Below are 15588 nucleotides of genomic sequence, written 5' to 3' on the forward strand. Positions count from 1 at the left end.
CTGCTCCGATTGACATGTCAGATCTCTTCTGGGTCTGTCAGATGATAATTTCTCCACTGTAACCACAGGGTGCCCCGCTGCCATATGTAGGACAAAAGACAAACTTTCTCCTCACTGGTCCTGTTGAGGATTCTGCCTGCAACTGCTTTCTAACCACAAAGGAGCCTTTGACTCAGAACATTTTCTCCCTGCTGTTTTTTTGTATACTTTTGTTCATTTCAAGGTTTTGATCAGTTTTGTACCTGTGAAGTTAAATGTGCAGAGCTACAAAACTGATCCGGAACTTGGAGTAAACTTCTTGAACTTGCAGAGTAACACAGATTCAGCGCTTTGTAAAATCAATCACACCTCTTAAAGTGATATGTTTCCTATGTGTCTGGAGTTTATGTGATAAATCCACACAAAATATATTAAAATTGGGAATAATACATTGTCTTCAACTAAAAATAAAAATCTATAAAAAAATCCATAGAGAAGTGATATATTCAGAGTTGACGGGAAAATAGATGGAGTTAAATTCAGATCAATACTGGAAGAAAACTTGGTATGTCTTGATGTCTCCCTAGTTCAACCGATTCAAATTTCTAAATGACCGATAAACCATTTGTTTGCTCAAGGTATGTTGAACATGCTGGACCCTGGCCCTTGAAGACCGAAATTGGGCAACTCTGGTTCAGATGGAAGCATGTTGGTGTGTTAGAATGGCCTAGTCAAAGTATAAGCCAGAAGTCAACTGACAATATGTAACAAAGCTTGACAACTGCTGCTCAAGGGTTCATCCAAACTGCTTTACTAATAAGAACGGGTGAACATGTTCATCTGTAAATGCAAATATATTTGTAATAAATGGTGGTTTCATAAAGCACTGAATCAGAGGAGGTGAATACAAATGCACTCCACATTTTAGATTTTACTTTGTCAAAAAATTTGAAAACCATCAGTCATTTCCCTTCCACTCTACGTGTTTGTCCATCTCAACAAACCTCAGTGAAATAGAAATGTGAGCTGTGGATGTGAACCCACTGTGAGCTCCTCTGTGGGTGATGGATCGTGCGTATCTCTCTCCTGTTTACATTCAGACATTGCTTACACCGTCAGTTTTCCTCCACCCCCCTTTCTTATGCTTCTCATTGTTCTTCATGAGCAGAATTTATGCATAAGCTTTGTTTGACTGTATTTTTGAACCGTGACAATCACATTACCATCCCACATGCTAACAGTTAAGCCTCCCTACACAGTTTTGCTCCTATAAATGGGATATACCATGATGTATTTAAGCCATACGGCAAGAAAAAAAAAAAAAAGCCCTCGATTAAGAGCGACGACGCTTTTATCTACATCGGCTCTGCAGATCTCTTCCCCCAGTTACCGCTTTTGACAAGCCCTCTCCGTGGAGGAGGTGACAGCATGGGAGTGTGTGTTTGTTTGAGGATGTGCACGTTCAATATGTGTTTACGCTTGTGTTTGAAGACGGGGAGGCAACGCCAGGAGACTGCTCACAACAGACCCCCCTCGCAGAACGCCACTCAAGGCCTCCTCCTCTTCTGTGTGGCGTGGCAATCATTAAAATGATTTATTTAACTATTGGCCCAAGGCTGAGAGATTAGTGTGACAGGCCTATTTTATAATTCATACCCCCACCAACAGGGGAAGTGCAATTCAGGCAGATGACACACATACAGGGAGCCCAGAGACTCTGCACTCCTTCCGAGATCAGGAGGGGGAAAAAAAACTGCCAACGGATGCACATCCCTCTCTTTCTACAGATTAAAGAGAGGCGAGGGTGTCTCGTCTGGAGTAAAAAAGATGAGATTTTAGAGGCTGCAATAATTTATCTTAAAATCCATATCAACCGCCAACAGATAGATAGAGGGTTTTGGGAAATGGCTGGGACCGAGTCTGGACGCAGTAAAACGGGTGTGAGTTTTTGTCTGCGGCTCAAAACACACATCTCTAAGCATATTGCACACGAGGAGGGGGAGCACACCAACACAGATGCTTTTTGGATGACCCTGGATCTCCAAAAAGAAGGGAGAATCACAGTGGGAGTACAGCCACAGGGGGGTGAGTGAGAGGGCTTGCTGGAGAGACTTCAAAATATCTATTCTCGTCATTCTGCATGGATCTGACCGTTTTGATCTGGCAGCTGCGAGGCACTCTGTGTGTATGCGTGTGTTTGAGAGAGAGCGCGAGATGGAGCTGAGAGCGATTCACTAAAAAGAGCTAATTTGTCCTGTGATTAGATAAAGAATATCTTTGTAAGTTTACATGTAGATGAGAGTGGCTTTGCTACAAGTATCAGCTTCTCAGGGATGATTCTGATACCAGGGCCCCGCACAGTTTTAAAGCCCAAATTGCAGACGACGTTCTCATTTTTCATCCTGTAGAGACGAAAGTGAAAATACCAAAGTTCACTACTAATACTTCCTGCAAAGGTGATAAATGTATTTATGGATAACCAGATGTATAATTGTTTTATGGATGGGTGAATAAATGAATGGATGAATGTCTTAAGACAACGCTGAATGAGCCCTGATAGACCGTGGTGGATAAGAAAAGCATACGTATGAATAAAGCTGTGTGATGCTGTTTGGTGAGCATAAACACACTCTCAACTGGGCAGGTTAACATCTCGCTCTCTCTATCGACACCCGTCTAATGCACACACCGAAGAACTTCCTCACTATCAAAGCCTTTAACCACCAACAACCAGATCCATCCAATTAACAAAGCAAAGGTCATAGCTAATCAATGCTGCAGCACAAGCGAAGGAGGAAGATGGAGCTACTAAACAAAGAGTGAGGGAGAAAAATGTCAAACAAACTAAAGGGATCACTATCAAAGATGAAAGATTTTTATCTCTTCCACCTTTAAACACCAAAAGGAACTATGTAAGAGCGTGACTGACTTTCCATTACCTTCATAACCAGAAGGGATGTCTATCAAAAAGAAAGGAATGAAATCAATTTGGTTAAAACCTGGAATCATTAATAATCTGTCTTTACACATGTGGGAGGAGTTTTTCATTTGCTTGAGAGGGCAAGACTGACTGAGCTGATGAAGAGGTGTGGCTGAAGTTAAAGATTTAGTGGGGGAAAGGATGGAGCTTCAAACTCCATCCTTTATGAGTTTGATTGCCGTGAGGTGGATGAGGAACACTTACCATTCAGTGCCACAAATGTATCTGCAGAGAAAAAGAAGAAAAACGAAAGGAAACCTGTTATTGTGGGCAATGAAAGGGAGCTTATATGTTTTAATACGATGGAAAACCATGACTTTTAAAGTAATTCAGAGTTGGCTGGCAGCTCAATATTCTCTTTCCGTCCAATCAAAGGGAATTTTTCAGGGTTTTACGGCTGATGGAGGTATAATGCTCTGGGTTAGCTCATAAACACACAAATGAAAGCAAAGAAGAAAATTATAGCCTTTATAGAGTTATTTACTGATTTAATTCGATATCAAACACGTTTTAAAGTTTCAGGAGAATAAAGTTCCAGCACTTGTTTGCAAGTGCTAACAGAGTGCATTTGGTCCTGAAAAGAACAAATATACTGTCTCAAAGTGCGAAGAATAAAATCCCACCTTTTAAGAATAGAGGCTGGCTTTGAATAGTCTTGTTTTTTACTTTCAATATAACAGTTCCTGCGACTTTTCACATCTACAAACTCAGCGTGCTGCTGAATTGGTTGTGTTTTTGAGGAAATTCTCAAAAAGAAACTCTGTTTGCCCAATGGGACACAGGGCTCTATTGACCAGGGACCGGAGAAACAGCGGGGACAGGACACAAGCGGACAAGGGCTGAAAGGGACAGATGGATGGAAGACGCTTGAAAGAGGGAATTGTAGGGCCTGAACAGACAGGAGAAGAAAAAGGTGACGGTAGCAAAAGAAGGAAACGATGGGCTCAGAGGTGAGCAGAGTTAACAGAGAAAACAGGAGACGCCATGGTGGTGAGGGAGGTATGGAAAAGAGGAGGAAAGATAAGAGTGAAGAGGGCTTGCTTACTTTGGCAGTCTCCCAGGCCATCTGTGTTACCATGCTCCACGTCCTGCTCGAAGGCTGATCTGCAGGGAACAGAGACATCATGGTCAGTGGCGGAAAATGGGACAGGCCACACCCAGCAACGCTATGGGAAAGCTAACACAGAAACACCACCACAGATAGCATACGCTGGAAACACAGCGTAGGATGCAGAAAGTCCTATGCTGTGCTGGAAGCAAAGAACACCTGGCAGGCACCCTGGAGACCTGAATCAGTGGTAATGCAGACGCCAGACAGTGAAGTAAATATCTAGAACAAGAGCCGTTGCTTGGAGTGTTGAAAATAGTCTCTCTCTATGATTTATGCTGTTGGGTTTGCAAAATGAGTTTTTATGGCAGAGTAGGAGATAATACACGGCGACTTATAGCACATTGAAGTTATGTAGGGGCAACAGTGGTAGGAGTTTGTCCCGTTACCAGTGGGATCCCGGTTTGGACTCCTGCTTCAGTCAGTGGTCAGAGGCTCCAGTGGCACCTTGCTCCTGTCAGACTACCCCAGGACAGCTGTGGCTACAACATAGCTCACCACCATCAGCATATAAATGGATGTGTGAAGATCTTTGGGTCCTTTGGACTTAATAAAGTGTTACAGGTCATTTACCATTTATAAGCTAGAATCTGAGGAATGCCTGATCATCAGTGTCTCAGCTGCAAGTTGGAAAACAAGTAGGGATTCGACTTCAAGATGCACTTCAACGAGGTCATTTCTTCCATCCAGAGGCTGGATTTATGCTGTTTAGTCAGAAGGCAGTTTTAACCAAACTTTGGCACGTATTATTGCTTATTGCTTACTTATGCTGAGTAAGCTATGTCCAGTTTTCACACTCTGACCACACAACATGATGTTAAAATAAACAGCCAACATTTAATGTAGTGTTGTTTGATCTTATTTTGGCACAGTACAGATGGTATGCCACCATCATTAGCTTAGCTTAGCATTAGGGGCTTGCTGAAAGCTCATTAACTTTCCTTTGGCGCTTTTATCGAGTCAAGAAGAGTATAAACTCTTATTTATTTTAGATTACAACAATACATTACTTATAAATGAAAGAGCCGATGGGTGAATGTGTTATTTCTATATCTTTCACTATTTATGCAAAGTTAAGCTGGAGAGTGCTGCTGCTTTTAGCTTCCTATCAATCTATAAACATGAGAGCACGATCAATTTTCACATGTAACTCCTTGCAAGAAGGGAAAAAAAAAAAGTCAATTTCCCAATTTATTTTCATGAGTGCTTCACATTGTGCAATCTTTTCCCATCTATACTCCATCTGACTTTATCTAGCTTGAGAAGTAATGTGAGTGTGTAGTACAATCACATGGGCTGAGAGGAGAGCAGTGGGGGGTAACCGTGCTTGAGGGCCATCATATGACAGAGATTGAGATTGGGATATGTTATTTTCTGATGCAGTCTGCACCGAGACATGTTTTATCCCTGAAAGACCACCAAGCAAGCTGTAAGGAGATCGGTGAAACAGAGCGGACCAACTGTCGACCAGGATCACGGTCATGCATGACAGTTTTTCACGGCCCACCTCGATTCCTTCCTCTGTACTCCCCCTCCTCTGTCCGACCACCCGTCTCTCATCTTCCTCACCCTCCACTGGTCACAATCATAGCACAAAGGAGATTATTTTCCAAAACACCATCACCCTTCCCTTGTGTGGAAAAATGTAGACCTCACAAGCTCAGGTGATTTTTGTAAGACAAGCGGAGCTTTCCGTCACTTTAAAAAAACGTGAAGCCACAACACTGAAACTTTACAAGAAGAATAACATGTTCTGGTATTCATGTAAATACCTCAGCCATTACTGTCACCCTATAGGTAGCAGAATGAGGCAGACAGTAATAGCCCACCCTGCAAAGGCTTTGAATGCTAGAGCATCACAAAAATGTCAAAAAAAAAGAAAGAAGAGAAACTACTTTGCTTTTAGAAAAGAAATCTGAAAAATGTTATGTATATTCAGTCTCCTTGGATCAATTCTTTGTGTAAGCAACTTTTGATGAAATTAATGCAATTGCCTTGACTTTCACTGGGCCATTCTCACAATATTAATTTGCTTTAAACTAAATCATTTCACTGTGGCTCTTCATAGCTTGGATTTTGTTTTATAACCTTTATAACATCTCCTCCACTTCCTCTCTAACATGTCTGCTATGCTCATTGGTCCTCATGTTGGTCTTTGTTCACCAATGTTCTAAAAAAAACCTCTGAGACATTTCCAAAAGCAGTTTTATTTCACAAAGTTGACCTATTATTAGGTGACTCCCAAAAACACGTGACTGTACTGGATTTTATTTAAGGGTGTCAGTGTAAAGAATGCAGACATACATGCAAACCACTCAAAATTTAAAACAATAAAATTTGCAATTTTGCAGTGAGAGTTAAGTATGAGGACAACTTACTGGTTTCCTATTAAACAGGATTCCTTCATTAACAAATCCCTTTTAAAATCCAGTACTCAACAATAAGAGTAGCATCCTATCTTCATATGTGAAACATCAGTTGATCTGCTGATCTGATTTTCTTATTGTCGTCAGTCACAGGCACGAAGCAGAGACAGAGTGATAAAACTAACAGCACAGATAGTCAAAACACTCCTGATATCTGACAAACGCTCATCATAGGCATTTTATCGCTGTGCCTTGAAATGCTGTGTATTTCCAAGAGCCTTGTTGTCATGGTTCCCCATATAGGTTGATTTTAACGTTATCAACTATGGCGAGATGAAGCTTACGTGGTTTAAATCCCACTTGATTTTAGATGAATTAGCAATGAGCATTGAGTTTACAGATGTGGCGTCTGGGGTTTGCTTGGCACACAGAGTGAATGAACCTCAGTGTGAACCCTCAGTTAAGAAGGTCATCCTCATAGTGGCTGCGTTACAGATACTGAAATGCAGTGAGTCTGAATGCGACACTGCAGGAAGTCCATTCAGGGTTAAGAGCCCACTGCAACAGTACGGTGTATGCATATTTAAATCAGACTGGAGATCCGCTCTACAGATCTGGAGGGAACCAGGAATGGTGTTTATTATTTATCACCTAGCATCAGATATGATTATTATACTATATGAGAGGTTGTATGCAGGGGACTTGGTTGCTGAAATGTGGGTCAGGCATAATGGCATCAATTATTCATATCAGAGGTGAACTGAAAAGCAGGGAATTTACTGTACGTACAGTATGATGCAAGTATGCAGATGGGTCCCATATAGCTGTCATTTATCTTCTTAATTTATAGCTTTCACTTCATCGGGTCTCAAACCAGCATATGGGCCCATAATATTTGCGTCTGTTCAAATGATAGGCTGATTACAGCAACACAACCGTGCAGCTATTTCACAAAACACCAACCATTCAGAATCAGGTGCAATTATATGCATGAAAAAAGCGGGTGACTAGGGACCATATTGCAAAAGACTAGAGCACAAGCTGTTTGCAGGCAGTAGGTATAAGAGGCATAACTACACATGGGAAAGCTGGCACGCTACCATTGGGGCCAGATGGAAGAAGTAAAGGAGGGGAGGGTTGCAAGAGAGGAAGAGTGTGTTGGAGGAAAATAGAGGGATAAAAATAGATGCACAGTCAGGAATGGACATAAGCAGGTAAGACAAGTTATTTGCAAGAAAATATAAATCTGATCGCTTTAACAACAGATACCACCAGGATAAACACTATTTATCTACCGCTTTTAGAAATCCTGCTACATGAAGCAAGGGTGCAACAAGCTTTCAGTCCTAAAATGGATGATTATATACTAAGTAAGGAGTCGATTCACAAAGATTCACAAAACACAAAAATGACACCTTCTTAGTTTTTTGGCATTAGGGCCACCTTAGAATTAGACGGGTATAAAACTGCTGTAAATTATTCTTAGCTTTATTCTGCAATAATCAACAAGACTGAGCATCAACACTATGCGTGTCTTCATCAGTCACAAGTGAACACTTCAACAGGGCGAGTGATTACAGGTGTGCATTATTCATTGGAAGTCTAGAACAAGTAATGTTAGAAGCTTATTGATCAAATAAAGGTGGAACTTACCTGTTGAAACATTAGTTTATTAAATTTTGCACAATAGAGCTAATAGCTGATTGGTGAGATCCAACAATTTATTCCTGTTGCAGCTGATTTGGCGCTGGTTTGTTCGAAGTGCGAAGATAGTCTTGGATTTATTTTCAAATCCGTCTCTGAAAATCACAGAATGGCAACACTTTGTTTTTCTGAATTTGCTGCTAAAACCTTTGTCTTGTTATCGTCTCATGGCCATCAACGCCTCTCTTAATGCATCTGATTTGAATCCTGCAGCTCAGTGGAAACTGTCAGAATTGTCAAGGGAATAATGACCGGATGGGAAGCGTCTGTTGGTTTATGCGTGTTCTGTGTTCACGAGCCCCATTAGCATGCAGAACCAGTCGGTTTTGAAGGAGAAGAGTCAAACTCATTCATCGTCAAAAAGCCAGTGAAGCAGCGGCCCTTTTTTATGACTTCATCTGTTTAATGTTTTTTCCCACCACAGACCTTCTCATGCTGTTTGTTCAGAAAGTATAATCTGGTTCTGTGTCATAAGTACAGCCACAAAATTATAGCTGCAGCGGCCATCAGACTTTCCCCAGCACTGTACCCAACCCCAGGCTTTGGGCAAACAACACTTTCCATCCATTTATCTTTCCAACAACCCTGCCGCTGCAGGCAGCTGCATTTACACACCATAAAATTAGACAAATTGACGGAGGAATGGCAAGTTTTACAAAAAAAGTGGAATTTGACCAAGTCCAGAGGTCTGGTGTAGGTGAAACTGATGGTTTAGAGTAAAGCACGGATACTCAGGAGCCTTAGTTGTTGTTTCCATGCAGATAAAAGATGCCATGTACCAGAAGGATTATGAGTGAATGTTTGTTCAGGCAGAAAGAGGAGCAAGGAATTATTCAAAATACTGTTGATTAATCAATTTGTTTGTTTGAACCGGTGTTAAGGCTGGGACATATTCATGTCCTGCATTGGACGCCTACTATTACTTAAATAAAGTTTTAAACTCTACTATGAAAATCATGTTACATTAAAAAACAATGCATGATGGCTAAATGTTTCAGATTTATTTGGTGGAAAATAGATGATTTTTTACATGAGGAAAAACATTGAAACTTTTTTGGGGTTGGGAGGAAAGCACTCCAATCACAACATTTGAATAATTCCCTGGAAAGTTTCACAAAAAGCTGCATTTTATAAAAGGTTCAGGACTGAACAGCAGCATGTTAGCAAGACAAAAAAACGAAAGGAGCTCTTCCGATCATTCCTGTTTAGGCAACACTGTTTTGTCACTACAGTTGGCAATCAGTGAGCAACATGTGTGTTAACCACAGGCGATGGCTGACTAATTAGCCAGCTTATATCAGGATGTTATATTCCCAATATTAAGCTATAAGCAGAATGGAAAAATGCATAATATTATTTACAATAAGCATTTTTAATAAAAATTACTACTTGTACAGGAAATATTGATAAAACACGAATAATTAGACATGCAACAATCATGCTTTTCATGTGATTTCTCCTCTCTTTACTTACTTGGTGTCGGTAGTCACCTGTCGACAGGCACCTTCTGACACCCAACCACAGTACGGGTCCCTGGAGGCTATGCAGGATCTGAAGGACAGTCATTATTAACATCACATATTTTACAAACTGGAATTATTTGAAAAAAATTTTTCAACAAGCAGATATAAAGGCCGGAACTCCCACATACTTCTTGCATCTTCCATGCCTTTCACAGCGAGACAGCGGCACTTTGACCACACAGGAGGTGAAAGCCACCCACAGAGCATTACTCTTGCTGTCTATCTGCATCCCGATGATGCGCTTGTCTTCCACGCCATCTATACTGCACCTACAAAAACCAAAAGAGAGGGTCAAATGTTTGATTTATATTTTAATGCAATGAAAAAGACCAAAGAAAGGTCAGGACAACACAATAAGATTAAGAGGGGATTTAAGAGTTAGTTTCAAGAACAAAGTACGCAGATTAAGATGTAGCAGACAGACAAACTGCGGGCTCAGCAAGGAAATGGATAATGCTTGCCAAGTGTACACGAGGTCAGGAGCAGAGTGGGAGATAAAGAGAGATAAGAAAAAAGGGTGATACGGATACAACAGATAAACAGACAGATGGGCGCTGTGAGCAGTCAGCAGCACTTAAGTGTAAAATCCACCAACAGTAACTCAAGCCCATCCATCCCTTCTGCACGCGACCACTCCTCCACCCCCATTAGCCGACTTTGTCTCCACTGCCCCACAGGAGCACGCTCTAATCCCTCTGGGGTGTGTCAAGCATCCTTCTATCCTGTCTTTCCCTCTGTCCTGCCATCCCGCTTCTGGGATTTAATCTCCTGTTCACAGAGCTCTGGTCCTGCATTATCGCTCGCAATTAGGACTTAGAGTCCATCTACACTGGGTAATGCACAACACTCGGGCCTGCGCTGATCTAGCTGGCCAGGCCGGGAGGCAAAGTCACTTACTGTACGCGACTGAAGCCAGATGGCCAGCAGCCGGCGAATGCTCTGAGGCAGCCAGCAGGAGAGAGGGGGGAGAAGGAAGGGAGCTAGTTGGAAGAGGAAGAGGAAGAGACACGGAAACGAGGAAGGACCTTCATCTCCTTCACATGGTCTCTGAATGCAAATGTGTTGACCTTTTTTCAACACTAACCTTTGTAACAAAATCAAAGTCTAGTGTATTTAATTGGGACTTGTGGAGCAGAACTGTGAAGTGGAGTGAAAGGTGGAAAGTGTTTTAAAAATTTGGATTTATCCCTTTTCCAGATTGATTCATTTGAAGTACCACATAGCGCTCTAATTAAACCTGCAAGTCTTCCAGATTTACACCACCAGACTGAAAGTTTAGCTCAAACTCACTGAAAACAATTTACGTAAAAGTCAATTCTCAAGATTCCTAATTGTTTTTAGTACGGACTTTAACTGCGCTGTTCTGGGCCAAAAGTTGTATTTTGTTCTCCTTTGACCAAACTGTGAACTGTATTTCTTATGACTTTCTTCATGTGACTTTTTTCTTCATGACACTGTTTGCTGCACAAAATTCAGACAAATTTTTAACCTAAATGCACTGAAATAATTTCAAAATGCCTGACATTTTCCATGAACATCTTGCAAAAGGAGTCTATCTTCATCAACCGTCTGTGCTGACATAGAAAATTTGTACCATCGCAGTCGGGGTTCAGAAAAAATCTTTCCAATGGCCGCAAACAGTCCCACGGCCATACTTTGGTACTTATTATGCTCTAACCCTTTAGTTTCACGTCTTTGGTTTTCATGGTAAATGGACTGAACTTATATAGCGCTTTATCAGATCATTTTTGACCACTCAAAGCGCTTTACACTAGAGCCCATTCACACTCACAAACGCTCACACATTTATACACCAATATGCAGCTCAGTAGGCAACTTGGGGTTAAGTGCCTTGCCCAAGGGCACATCGACACGTGGCAGGAGGAAGCTGGAATCGAACCTGCAACCTTCCGGTTACAAGAGAACTACTCTACCCACAGAGCCACAGTCGCCCCGCACAGAGCCACAGTCGCCCCATGACTGTTTTCTCTCTCCTGTGTCTGTACTCCCACCCCCCCTCTCATTCATTACCTCTCAACCAAATATTTGCTCTGGCAGGACTGCACTGCATCAGATTTTTATATTTTTTTCTATTGCACGACAGCTCCCTGCTCACCGTTCTGAGCAAAGTTTGAGGTTAGAAAGGCTCATCTATACAGCACAAACCTACAAAGATGTGATAAATTAGCGGGACATCCGATGCTGGCTCTGAAGACAAACGCAGCCCTCTGCCTGAGCATGTACGTGTGTGTTTCCTTTAATCAGCCGGCATTTTGGAAAGAACTCGGCTCCAGTGCGGTTGGGAACCGCACTCCAATGCTATCCAGAGCTTTAGTGTCTGTGTCTTTAATTTAGAAGCTGTGGTTAGGCAAAGTGTAACTTGATAAAACTCCTTTAAATGATAGAGTAGCCATCTGGGTGACTGGCCTCACTTCAGAGCTTGGGTCGGGGGAACCGGCGGGTAGCGGTGGAGCTAGTGGGTTGGCTGACTTGATCGATGGTAGAACAGCAGAATGAAACACTTCTGAATCACTTAACACACACATACAGAGATTAGGAAAAAAAATACTGGCCCTCTTTTGGTTGTGGCAACTGTATCCATGTGTTCCCTCTATTGGACACACATGCTCACATAGTTACGTACTTGTCCGGGTTGTAGACGTTGAGCTCCTCGAGGAACAGGCTGTCGTTGAGGAAGCCTTTGTTCATTTTGGCCAGAAATTTCAGGATGATGCCCTTCTCGGATCCCAAGAACACGACCGTGTGGTTCCTGTGGGGGCCCGCCTGGTTGTCCACCACGATCCGCGTCAGGCGATACCTGGAAGTAGGATTACCGGGTAAAGTAAATCAACCAATCAGTCGATTAGTGCAATTTGCAAACACACATAACGATGTTTGAAAGAGCAATAAATGGTGACGCACATCAAGTAAATGTTTTGAGGTGAAGTCCAGATAATAACTGCAGAGCCAATCAGTTAATCACTTAATGGGCTTTTCATTGTGTATATCAAGTGTCTAAAAAAGACAACAGAGCAGGAGGGGGCTGCTATCTTGTTAATTAAATGTTATTTTATATTCATCAGACTGTCATAATGCCTGTAGGGGGTTAAAGGGAGAACAAAAACATGACATCAAAGTGTCTCAAGCACCCGGAAACAAGTACACATTTATTTTCTGACTAATTGCTGAAGTTGAGACTATTTGACTCTGAACGTCTTCCTTTGAAACTGTTAGAGCAACAACAATACAGATTAGCTCCTGCAAAAAATACCTTTTCTTTTTATGAGTCAAATCTCAGTTTTTAAGTTCAGGGACAAATAAATATTCTCCTCAACAAAAAGGAGAATAATTGCACATTGGTTTATACATTTTGCATCTATTGGATCGGATTTGTTATGGCAACAGGGGCCGTTTTCAAAGGTTATGCAATAAATGTGGTTTTTGTTGCACTTCATTGTTGTTTGTGGTATAGATGGCAATAATACATGATTTATTTTTCAGAATAATAAATGCATTGTATTGTGCTTACAATTGTACCAAACGCAGTGATAACTCCAAAACAAAATATGAAAAATGTCTGTTCTTCTGCTTCAGTGTACCATGGTGTTTCACTGGTAGTAGCAGTGGGATTTCAACCCATTCCCTGTATTACAGTACCATTCCTAACGGGTAACAAGGTTCACCAAAAACAGCCCAGACAGCTCAAAGTTGTTTTAATGAGATGTCAGTGAAGGTTCTGGAATGACTGAACATTTTTCTACATGTATAGGGCATACAGGAAGCACAGCACTGCCCCTCACAAAACTGTTGTACACATTTGCCAGCTGCCAGAAATAGAGCTACTATTTCTATAAGGGTGAAAAAAGAAATATGAATTTAGCTTTTCTGGCTTTTGCATATCTGCTGGAATTCCTGCACCATGCACCTATAAATTTATTACCACGGCATATATAATTTGATAACCAGGCTGCTATCATTTTTGACGGGTTGTTGAAAGATTTCACTGCAACTTAAAGCCATTAATATTGCATATATAACCAAGAGCTGCTTGTCAAATATTACAGCGATGATTTAATAATCACTTCAATTATGTACCGTCATGCAAATTCTCTGCTTAAACTGAGGAAGATGCACTCACATCGAGATGCCGAAAGCTTGAAACTGAAAGAAAAGCTGACTGTATGACATAAATTTGACTGGCAATTATCATGGTAATACATGTCATCCTGATGCAGTTGATCATAACCTTATTCCCAACACACATGTTCTATACAACTCTGCAATTGACACATATATTTCAGAGATGTTAAAGTACTGGATGTTCCACTAATTCCAGGTTATTTTCTTATATTTGTGTCTTGCATGCCACACTTTTCAGACATGTGGAATATGGTTTTTTTTCAATATAGCAAGACATATTGTAAAGCACATAGAGTTTATCTGCTGAGATTGGGGCTTTTCAATTTAATTAAATCTATTTCAATCAGAAGGAACTGACACAGCCGAGTGTTGGTTTACACCCCTGCCTGATTAAAGTGTCAAGATATAAGATATGGAGGAAGCTTTGTGATTTAGCTTTACTGTATTTCGGGCCTCTTTGTGGCATCTTGTATCCATACAGCCTGAGGTTGTTCCGTTTGTTCTCTAAAGTTAAGGGGTTGTTGCTAACTGGATTGGAGAATGTTTCAAGATGGAAGCTTCAAAAACACAGATTAAGGCTTTAGGGGTTAATAGAACTAGATTGGATTTAAAGATTACCAATGAAAGCTTATCCGGAAATCTAGGAAGTCCACAATTGCCGTCATTAATGTTGACTGAGTGTTCCTTGTGTAAAATTAGTTTAAAAGTGATGCACAAATGTTCTTCTAAAGATATAATTTACTTGAAAAAGCACCGACTTACTCCTGCTTGCTTAAAGTTTCCCCTAAAATGGTCAGTGCCAATCCACAAAGTCAAAAATATGAAGTTATTATTAGGTTTTGATTCATTCAGTCTTAACAGGAGCTCCAAAGGATATGAAATTAGGGTTTTAACTCACTAAAATAATAGAATCTCAGTGAATAAGGCAAGGTCTGTCTTTCCTATTTTGATTCAGATAACAAAAATCACAGCGAGTGTAATTTTTCAGCGTGTGTCTCCTTCTTTGAAGTGATTGACTGCGTCCAGCTAGCTGAGCTCCCTGCCAAAACGCTGCAAATCTCCAGATAAAAAAAAAAAAAGCGTCTTCATATTGAGCAAAAAGCCTGTACTTGATATTCGGGTGTCCTCTCTGGGGTGTGACAAGGATCAAATCCTATTACTGATTTCATTTCCAGTTGACTTCAGCTCAAAATAGTAATCCATGATAAAACCCCAACAGGGGTTTTTATATCCACTCCACATGCTTTTGTGATACTTTTCAAGCTTAAATAATTCTTTCAGCAATTGGCTCGCATGTTAATCGACATGTTCTGCTGATTGGGGTGATATTTCAAATCAGAAACACTAATGAGCTCTTTCATGCTAAGCTGTTTATATTGTAACAGAGGCAACACAGCAACTCAGGTCTGATATGCCAAAATAAAAGGTTTTATCAAGGAATTTTAAGTAGTGGCTAGATAAATGAAGGTCCCGCCACTGAGGCATGTCACGGATGTGCCCAGAACTGCTAACTCCAGAGCAGCTGTAGGTAAGAAGAAGAAATGTGAGAATATAATTATTTTCATTAGGAATATGTTGAAGTGCTGGAGTTCAGCTTAAATGAGTAAGGATTTTTCCACCTAACCAGTTCCAGACCTAAATGGAGGTCAGTGCACCACTAAAGCGCCACAGCTTGCATTGAAAATCCTGTGCTATCTTGGCACCATCTCTTAGCTGGACCTGAAGAAAAATCTGCCTTTATTGGGGCTGGAGAGCAAACTGCTGGAGACCAACAGTCTGCATGAGTTT

General features: G+C 41.1%; 1 protein-coding gene across 4 annotated transcripts in view; it reads right to left on the minus strand.

Moving 5' to 3' along the window:
* The window catches only part of sema6a (sema domain, transmembrane domain (TM), and cytoplasmic domain, (semaphorin) 6A), a 138519-nt gene that overhangs the window by 19947 nt on the left and 102984 nt on the right, over positions 1 to 15588 (minus strand). For 2 of the 4 annotated variants that reach the window (XM_008418242.2, XM_008418243.2), the window contains exons 13-18: positions 12305 to 12478; positions 9789 to 9929; positions 9611 to 9688; positions 4005 to 4063; positions 3164 to 3184; positions 2919 to 2939 (exon numbers count right to left, since the gene is read on the minus strand). In XM_008418242.2, coding sequence (XP_008416464.1) covers positions 2919 to 2939; positions 3164 to 3184; positions 4005 to 4063; positions 9611 to 9688; positions 9789 to 9929; positions 12305 to 12478 — 494 coding nt within the window. The remainder of the gene's footprint in view (positions 1 to 2918; positions 2940 to 3163; positions 3185 to 4004; positions 4064 to 9610; positions 9689 to 9788; positions 9930 to 12304; positions 12479 to 15588) is intronic. The other 2 variants (XM_008418244.2, XM_008418245.2) reach the window with 1 other exon arrangement.

Source organism: Poecilia reticulata, linkage group LG9 (genome assembly GCF_000633615.1).
Source record: "Poecilia reticulata strain Guanapo linkage group LG9, Guppy_female_1.0+MT, whole genome shotgun sequence".
Lineage (NCBI taxonomy): Eukaryota > Metazoa > Chordata > Actinopteri > Cyprinodontiformes > Poeciliidae > Poecilia > Poecilia reticulata.